General features: G+C 45.2%; 1 protein-coding gene across 5 annotated transcripts in view; it reads left to right on the top strand.

The window, feature by feature from the left end:
- Nucleotides 1-7,731, top strand: part of Znf304 (zinc finger protein 304) — a 56,672-nt gene extending 48,941 nt beyond the window's left edge. For 4 of the 5 annotated variants that reach the window (XM_029557679.1, XM_029557680.1, XM_008856067.3 and 1 more), the window contains one exon: nt 4,497-7,731. In XM_029557679.1, coding sequence (XP_029413539.1) covers nt 4,497-6,244 — 1,748 coding nt within the window. In that variant the 3' untranslated portion in view covers nt 6,245-7,731. Of the gene's footprint in view, nt 1-2,202; nt 2,295-4,496 lie in introns of all 5 variants that reach the window. The other variant, XM_029557678.1, reaches the window with a different exon arrangement.
- Nucleotides 7,732-9,967: the final 2,236 nt, after the last annotated feature.

The raw sequence follows: 9,967 nt of genomic DNA, 5'->3' as shown, positions 1-9,967 counted from the left end.
TTTTATCTTTTTGAGACAGGAGACAGGGTCTCCCTGTAGCCACAGCTGGCCTGGGAACTCACTGTGTAGACCAGGCTGGCCTCAATCTCACAGAGATCTACCTGCCTCTACCTCCCAGGTCCTGGGATTAAAGGCGTGTGCCACCACTGCTGGATTACTTATTTTTTATGTGTCTGAGTGTTTTGCCTTCATATATGTAAGTGCACCATGTGTGCAAACCCACAGAGACCAGGAGAGGGCTTCAGATCCCCCCCAGAACTGGAGCTATGGACAGTTGCTAGCTGCCATATAGGTGGTGGAAAAATGAATCCAGGTCCTCTGCAAGAGCTGCCGGTGCTCTTAACTGCTGAGCCATTTCTCCAGCTCTGATTTTTTAAAATTGGGGGGGGGGGGCTGTGTGTCTGTGGAGGCCAGAAGAGGGTGTCAGATCCCCTGGAATTGGAGTTAGAGGCAGTTATGAACTGCCTGATGTGGGTGTTAGGAACCTAGGTCAGGTCCCTTGCAAGAGCAGCATGTGCTCTTAACTGCTGCACCGTCTCTCTCCAGCTCCTCTCTCGGTTTTAATGCCTCAGGATTCTAGGTACAGCTTAGACCAGAGTCTCTCATGGGGCTTCAGCCAGACCTGTTGTGTCCTCTGAAGGCCTGTCTTTGGAAGAATCTGCCCATGGAGATGTGTCCTGTTGAACTGGGATCATTTCTCAGTCATGTTGTCCTTTCTGTGGTGAACCCCCATTATAGGTGATGTATTTTCAGCAAGTAAGCAAGAGCCATTGCCCAGGATTGTAACCTGGTCTCAAAAATGATATTCCATTATCTTTAGTCTTGAGTCAGTCAGTCCAGCTGTGACAGGAGCAGAGGCTTACACAAGGGCCAGCGTACCAGCAGGTAGGGATCTGTGACAGCCATCTTTGAGGCTGCCATCCATAGGACTTCAAACACTCTCATGTCCTTGTCAGTGTTTGATCATATCCCAGGGGCAGGTCTTTTTTTAAAAATGCCTTTTAGAGGCTGGAGAGATGGCTCAGCGGTTAAGAGCACTGGCTACTCTTCCAGAGGTCCTGGGTTCAGTTCCCTGTGCCCACATCATGTGGTTCACAACTGCCTATAACTCTAGTTCCAGGGGATTGGATGCCCTCCAACTGATCCTGCATGCACAAGGTGCACATACACATACAAATAAAACAGTGTCAAAATTGATTGTTCTTGTCATTTGCATAATCATCCTCTGTCTCCTTTGGGCATGGTCTTCTGTTTCTATGAACTCTGCTTACTCTTTGGACAAATCCTGCACACACTTATAGAGTGCTAAAACCCCTCACAGGTTTGGGGCAGACTGAAGAAGAGGGAAGCATGTGAGATTGTAGGAGTCATCTCTAAAGGGTGGAATGTAGGGACTCAGCTTGGTCTGACCAAAGGTTTCTTGGGTCATAACCATGGTTGCCCCAGAGTAGCCCTGATCTGGTATTCTCCCATACAGTTTTCAAGTATACCATAAACAAGAAAAACCATTAAAGTGGTATGCCAACGCAACTGTGCCTAAGGTTCTTGATACCAACTATGTAGATTCTGTGTGAAGTCACTTTGTCCTGAACAAAATTTTTTAAAAAAATGTGGCAGGGGCGGGGAGGACTGGAGAGATGGCTCAGCAGTTAAGAGAACTGAGTGCTCTTGCAGAGGACTCAGGTTCAATTCCCAGCACCCACATGCTGGCTAACAGCCGTCTGTAACTCCAGTTCCGGGGGAATCCAAAGCTGCCTCCTAACCTCCGTGGGCATTGCATGACGCAGGTACACTTACAAACATGCAGGCAATACACTCATGCACATGGCAGCTATGAACCATCCTTAACTCCAGTTCCAGGGGAATCCAAAGCCCTCTTCTGACCTCTGCTGCATTGCATGACACGGGTGCACTCACATACATGTAGGCACACTCATACACATAAAATAAAAATAATAAATAAAATATATTTTTTTTTAATTTTGTATTTTTTTTTTTAGAACAAGCTGTGGGTTTTATTACTTTTAAAAGCCTCATGTTTATTTCACTTTCTGACTCTGCTTGTGCCTTCAACACTTTCACAATGATTTTCTGCTCCTCAATAAGGAAAGCATGCTTGATCCTGTCATGGACACATTCAGCACACATAGAACCACCATAGGCCCTGCTGACATGTGTTTTTGTTTTGGACAATCTCTTAAGGACTAAGGTCTTACAGCGCGAACCCCTCGAAGTCTTCCTGGGCACACACCACATGCGGATTTTGGTGCTTTCCCAACCTTCTTGCTATAAAGGTAAACAATCCTGTTACTAGAGGTTCAGGACAGCCTAGTTTTGTTAGAGGCTTTATTGTAGGAAAACCTACAACAGTATGTCAAACATACGTCCCTTTTTTTTATTTTTTATCTATAAATGTTTTGCCTGCTTGTATGGAAGTGCACCCAAGTTGTGCAGTACCCGTGGAGGCCAGAAGAGGGTGTCGGATCTCCTAGAATTGGAGTTAGGGACAGTTGTTAGTTGCCATATGGGTGCTGGGAATCGATCCAAGGCCCTCTGGAAGAGCAACCAGTGCTCTTAACTGCTGAGCCATCTCCCCAGTCCTGAACAATTTATAAGTTGCCTCCTTCTGAACAAATCATGGAGAACCAGTGGTTTTGCTTTCACCCTTGACTACATTTCTGGCAGCAAATTGCTAATAAATTGTACTTTTGCAGTCCTGCATCTGTCTGCCCGTTTCTTTTTTTAAAAAAGTTTTTATATTTGGCCAGGTCTGGTGGCACACGCCTTTAATCCCAGGGTTCCAGGGGGCAGAGGCAGGTGGAGTTCTATGAGTTCAAGGTCAGCCTGGTCTTCATAGTGTGTTCCAAGCCAGCTGGGGCTACAGGGAGACCCTGTCTCAAAAAGACCAGAAAAAAAAAAAAGTTCTCTCTTTTTTTTTTTTAATTTTATGTGTATGAGTGTATGGCGTGCATGTATGTGAGTGCACCCATGTTGTGCAATGCCGCGGAAGTCAGAAGAGGGCTTCAGATTCCCCTGGAACTGGAGTTATGGGCAGTTCGTAGCTGGCATGTGGGTGCTGGGATTCAAACCCAGGTCCTCCACAAGAGCAGTCAGTGTTCTTAACCACTGAGCCATATCTCCAACCCCAAGTTTTTTTTTTATATAATATTTATTTTTTCTTTTTTTAAATATATTTTAATTGAGTTTTTGTGGATTTCATACAATGCATCTTAATCATACTTACCACCCACCCCCTTTATTTATTTATTGTGACAGGGTCTCACTATGTAGCCCTGACTGGCCTAGAATTTGCTATGTAGACTAGGTTGGCTTTGAATTCAGAGATCTGCCTGTCTCCACCTCCTGATGCTAGGATTAAAGGGATCTGCCACCATTCCTAGTCTTTACTTATTTGTGTGTGTATGTGTGTGTTCACTCATGCCATACCATGAATGGAGGTCAGATGACAACTTGAAGGAATTGGCTCTTCCACCATGTGGGTTCCCAGGACTAAACTCAGTTCATCAGGCTTGGCAGCAAGCACTTTTACTCACTGGGCTGTCTCACTGACCCTGCTTCTTTCTTTAGCTTCATAGCACCTTGTGGGGAGTTGTCATACACCAGGAATAAGTTTTTCCAGAATTGGAGTTACTAATATGATCATTGCTTATAGTGGTCCTGGGGCTGTTCCACCAAGTCTTTTGGGGGCTCCCCCCCCATATTTTGTTTTGTTCCCTGTGACAATGACCTGCATGGGTCAGTCACCTGTCTCTTTCTTACCGCTTTCCTCTTGAAGAACCCATGTGGTTGCTTGGTTGGAGAACAGCAGTGTGACAAAGCAGATAGTATTAAAGTCACATGGAGACAGGCCTGGTGATTCTGGCCACGTGAATGAGAACTGCTTGGGGTGTCATGTTGGAGCTGGATTCAGATCCAACCTTGAACTTGTTTTATGTTTAACAATGTTTGTTGCCAAGGCACCATGATATAGTACTTCTGTTCTTCTTTCACCAATCCTGGCACTTGGCCCACTTGTCTTTCTTTTCTGTCTTACATCCCCTGGCCATCTCCCTGCCGTTAGTCCTCCATGTTTTGCTCAGTCTGCTCCACAATACTGACCTACCTTAACAGGACATGAGTTGTGTATGTGTGAGTCCTTGAGACATATTTGTTTGGAGTCAGATTTTCTTGAGACTTAAATACCCTTCTACACAAAGCTCATTCACCAGGCCCCAGTGCCCTGCTGAAACCCTTACCCCCGTGAAAATCAGGTACCTCCCCGCTTTGTTCTGTATCTGTATATCATCATTAGGACTTGAACTTGATGTTAAGGTGCCTCCATTCTTTGACCGTCAGAGGTCCAGTACTAACAGCTGGCCCTCATGCTGATGCTAGCTCCTTCCAAAGTCAAGCAAGCTGCTAAGCTCTCATTGTGACGGGGCTGCTGCTTCCCATTCAGGTCGACTTGCTCTTCACCAGCATCTCTTTGCTTTCAGGTTGTTGGTGTGAAGCCGATAAAGAAGAGGCACTTTGTGAGAAGAGTGTTTCTGTAGGAGCGCCACAAATCAGGACTTCTGAATCAAGTCTATTGATCCAAAAATCCCACTCACGTGAGATGTACGACTCACTCAGAAAGATTATTTTGCACCTGTCTGAACAGCATGGCTCATACCCTATGCAGAAGCTTCACAGATGTAGGCTATATGGGAGTGAATTTTTATTCACTGAAAAACTTCCCCAGCACCAGCAGCAACACTGTGGAGAGAATCCCTTCAGAGAGGATCATAGAGAGACCTCATTTGTGAAGAGCTGTGCAGCTCATGTGTTAGGGACACCCTGTACAGGCAGAGAAGAAGGGATGGACTTGCTGGACAACTCTGGCCTCTTTCAGCACCAGACGCAACGCACAGTGCACAATGAGGTGAGTCTACACAAAAAGGTTGAATGCATGGAGCCTCTCACACACAGCTCCAGGCTTGGGAAACACCAAGAAGATAATGATGGACAGATGACACTCAATTGCAGTGATGACGGGAAAGCCTTCCTGAGCACTTTCACTGTTTTTGATAACCAGATACCTCATACTGAGGAGAAACCCTTTAGATGCCTGCCAAGTGGCAAGGTGCGCAAGGAGACCTCAACTCTTTTTAATCACAGAAACGTTCAGAGTGGAGAAACATCTCATGTGGGTAAGGAGTGTGGAAAGCCATTCGTTCACCTGTCCCACCTAAAAATGCACCAGAAATTTCACACTAGAAAAAGATACTACACATGTAATGAATGTGGGAAGATCTTCAGCCGCAAAGACACACTTATTCAGCACCAGAGAGTTCACACAGGAGAAAGACCTTTTAAGTGTAGTGAATGCAACAAAGCCTTCAGCCGTAAAGACACCCTTGTTCAACACCAGAGATTTCATACTGGAGAAAGACCTTATGCATGTAGTCAGTGTGGGAAATTCTTTAGCCAAAGTTCCCACCTGATTGAGCATTGGAGAATTCATACAGGAGCCAGGCCTTACGAATGCATTGAGTGTGGGAAATTCTTCACCCATAAATCCAGCCTTCTTAAACATCGGAGAGTCCACACTGAAGCAAGGTCGTATGTTTGCAGCAAGTGTGGGAAAGCCTTCAGCTGCAAAGACACACTTGTTCAGCACCAGATAATTCACACTGGTGCAAGGCCTTATGAGTGCAGTCAATGTGGGAAGGCCTTCAGCCGCAAAGACACACTTATGAAGCACCAGAAAATCCACACTGGAGAAAAGCCTTATGAATGTGGAGAATGTGGAAAATTCTTCAGACATAGCTCCAACCTTATTGTACATCAGAGAATTCATACTGGAGCCAAGCCTTATGAGTGCAGTGAATGTGGGAAATGCTTTAGTCACAATTCTAGCCTCATTCTTCATCAGAGAGTTCATTCTGGAGCAAGGCCTTATGTGTGCACTGAATGTGGGAAAGCCTACATTAGTAGCTCCCACCTTATTCAGCACAAGAAAGTTCACACTGGCGCAAGACCTTATGAGTGCAGTGAATGTGGGAAATTCTTCAGTCGTAATTCCAGCCTTGTTCTCCATCAGAGAGTGCACACTGGAGAAAAGCCTTATGTCTGCAGTGAATGTGGGAAAGCCTATAGTAGAAGGTCCTATCTTGCACGGCACCAGAAAGCACACATCAAAGAAAGGCCTCATCCTTACGACAGTTTTAGTGACCCTTTAGCTGTATCTCTTAAACTTGTTTAGTATTAAAAAAAATCATGCAAGAGAAAGGCCTTATGAAATCTGCCATTTCGAGTTTTTCAAGCTAATAGTCACATTAGAACAAAGTTCTTTGATTACGCTTTGTGGGGCAACTATCATCCTACAAGTTAACCTTGTCCAGTCTCACATCTAATCTGGGGAGAGTCCCGGGAAGCATCCCATGTGAGATATGTTTGACTTTCTAAACTGTCCACAGCTTTTTAAATTTTTATTTTTAGACAGGATCTCACTGTGTCGTCCTGGCTGGCCTGGAACTCAGAGAGCTCAGCCTGCCTCTTCCAAGTGCTAAGATTAAAGGCATACACCACCTTGTTCAGCTGGCCGGGGCTCTTGATTGAGTTATTTCTCCAGCAGTGTTTGTGTTGGAAGCCATCTTAAATTACTAGCAGTTTGTGTCACTCATTTGTTCTATGAAGGCATATATTTGCTTGCCTTTCCCTACAGAAAATCATGAATTTTCTGAGAATGTAGAGGGTCCCCTTCAAATTAGATTCTAAGTGAACATCCAGCTTTGTCTAAATAGATCTTAGCTAAAGTCAGCAGATTTCTAGACATTTCTTCATGAAAAACCTTGCAATAGTAATGACTTGCCAGATCCCAACCTTGTAACTGCCGTCTTGTGCTGTTGCTTTCTTTTGTTTGTTTTTGTGAGACATGGTCTCCCTGTAGCTCCAGCTAGCCTGGAACTCGCTCTCCCAAGTGCTGGGATTAAAGCTTGCACCACCGTGCCCAGCTGCTGTTGCTTTATAAAGACAAAGGCACATTATGACATCCTTTATTGGTGGTTCTGTTTACATTGTGGAGTGGATTGAGAAAGAAGTTAGGTTCTGCCAAGATGGAATGAGGGTTACTCTGTAGACACAACGTTTACCCCACAAAGGGACACAAGAGAGCAGAGTTCTCATTCTAATTTGGCTCAATGTACCCTGTTGCTGTTGACCTACTAGAAAAGTCTGCAGTTCCAAATTCTGTATTTGATTGTAAGGTGGTCTTGTGAGCCCAGTGCTCACCCCGAGGTGATAGTTGGTGTGAAAATCTCCTGCACTCCTGGAAGCAACGTGAGTTGGGACCTTGAATGTCACAAATTCCCCAGCGTGGCTGAGAGGTTGCTATCTCTTGGACCTATACAGTGCAGTAGCAAGCCTCTCATATCCTGGCTCCCATAGGCAACTGCCACTGATCTTTAAAGACCTACAAAGCAAGGTGTGACTCATAAGTGGTACAGGAACACTGAAATAATGGGGTGGGGTAACCGGCAGACAAAAATTTGTTTATTCTAAAGGATCATCTCCAAATGTCCATGCATTTATGGCCATGTGGAGTGAGGATTTACAAAAATTCTCTAAGTCTCTGGATACTTGTATCTTCTGTGGCCAAGGCCACTATCAAAGTAGATGATCTCCCTCTTCTGACCTCTTGGTGTATTGCACAGTACAGGTGCACTTACATACATGCAGGCAAAACATACATAAAATAAATTTTTTTTAAAAATGAATTAAAATGTCAGGCGTGGTGGTGCACACCTTTAATCCCAGCACTTGGGAGGCAGAGGCAGGCAGGTCTTTGTGAGTTTGAGGCCAGCCTGGTCTACATAGTGAGTTAGTTCCAGGACAGCTGGGGCTACACGGAGACCCTGTCTCAAAAAGACAAAAAAAAAAAAAAATCATTCTAATTACTACATGAGATAATTGACCCCATACGTACTGGCAGAGTTAAGCTTGATGTATTTTCCGTGTTTCCTCTCTTAAATAATATCCAGTTGTTTTCTGTGGAAAATGATATTTAGAAGACATGCCATTGAGATTTTTTGCAAGAAGAGTGTGAAATTCCAGAACATTGTGCTGTTTGAGTTGCTTGAGATTCATTACTGTCAAAGAGCAAAGTGTCCCAGCATCCAACACGTCTTCCTCAATGCCTGGAATGACTGACATGCCTTTTCCTTTGACATTCAAAAGCAGCACTAACCCTATATTCATTGGTATGATGCAGCCCAGTTATAGGTAGAACCACCATCTTGTGGCAGAACCTATATTTTCCTTTGTCTCATATACCTTTCTGCCTCTCCCCTCTCATTAGTGTCCAATTTCGAATTTTTGTGTCTCCAGAAAATTTGGTTTTTTTAATATCTATTTAAAATTTTATGATTATTATTAGTGTGTGGACCCATGTCAATGTGGAGATCAGATGACAAGCTGTGGGAGTTGGTTCTCTCCCTGCACCATATAGGTCTTGGGGTTCAAACTTGCATCAGGCTTGGTAGCAAGCACCTTTACCCACTGAGCCATCACACTGGCCCCCAACAATGCTTTAAAGAGAAAACCCACTTTCTATATGCACTTGTCCTGCAGTTCAGCCCCCGGAAGCTGAGGCCCAGAGACACCCTCACTGAGGATAAAGTCTGGCCTCCCGCAATTCAACTCCTCTTGTCTGGACTGGGGTTAGTAGGCTGTGTGGGCCATGGGGAAAGAATTTAAATGACCACTCTGCCTAACTCGAGGCAGGGTAGGAGGCAGCCTTGCTGTCCCAGGCCTGGTGCCTCTGGCTACAACCAACATTTGGCAAGAAAATACCTTTGAAGCAAAGTCAGCTGTGGGGCGTCGCCACCATCTGCTTCTACTGGGTCTCAAGGGCCACCATGAACCCGCAGCTGCGATTGGATCCCAGTGGTGGCTGAAGTAGGCTGCCGAATAGGTAGGCAGCTTCCTGGGTCCCAGATGATCTGCTAGACACTCCTCTAGGCGGTCCAGCAGCAAAAGGCAGGGCGCAGGCCCTCAGGCCTCAGGGGTGGAGGCTAGCTGTTGGGAGAAGCCCAAGAGTTGAGAGTGGATATTGGAATCGAACCTTCTGCAGCCCTAAGGCTCGCCATGCAGCATCCGCTGATGGGGCCTCTTCCGTCATCCCTATCACTGCTCCTGAAAATCAGTTTTTAACAGCTTTATTGATGCTTGATTAATGAGCAGCACATTACAAATATGTAACGTAAGGCCGGGTGTGGTGGCGTACGCCTTTAGTCCCAGTCCTCGTGGGTCAGAGGTGGGCGGATTTCTGTGAGTTTGAGGCCAGCCTGGTCTACAGAGCAAATTCCAGGGCAGCTGGGACTACAGGGAGACCCTGTCTCAAAAAGACACCCCCCCAAAAAAAAGACCAAAATAAATAAATATGTAAAGTATAAAATGTATGCTTTTCCAGGATGTGTATGTACCTGGAAAATCGCCATAATCAAGATCACGGGCATTCTGGGCTGGAGATACACGGGTCAGCTGTTCAGAGCTCATACTGCTGTTGCAGAAGACTGCTCCCTGCACCTATGTCAGAGCACTCACAACCATCTGTAACTCCAGCTCCAGGGGATCAAATACCCTCTTCTGGCCTCTATGGGTACCCACACACTTGTCATACACACATACACATATAAATAAATAAAAATTAAAAATCTTTTAAAAGATCATGTGCATACCAACACAAAATGATTTCTTGTGTTCCTTTCTAACCCTACCAGTCCTTCCTAACCCATATTGACAAACATCAGCATTTTGTATAGTTAAGCAGCTGAAATCATGGTGTGTGGGCTCTGTAGGGCTCTGCCTTTTGGTTTGCTGTTTTTTGTTTTGTTTTTTCTTTTTGGTCTTTTTTGAGACAGGGTCTCCCTGTAGCCCCAGCTGGCTTGGAACTCACTATGTAGACCAGGCTGGCCTTGAACTCACA

This window comes from Nannospalax galili, unplaced genomic scaffold, assembly GCF_000622305.1.
Source record: "Nannospalax galili isolate Female #2095 unplaced genomic scaffold, S.galili_v1.0 scaffold1368, whole genome shotgun sequence".
NCBI lineage: Eukaryota > Metazoa > Chordata > Mammalia > Rodentia > Spalacidae > Nannospalax > Nannospalax galili.
The sequence above is the reverse complement of the archived record's forward strand: the minus strand, read 5'-3'. Positions and strand labels throughout refer to the sequence as shown.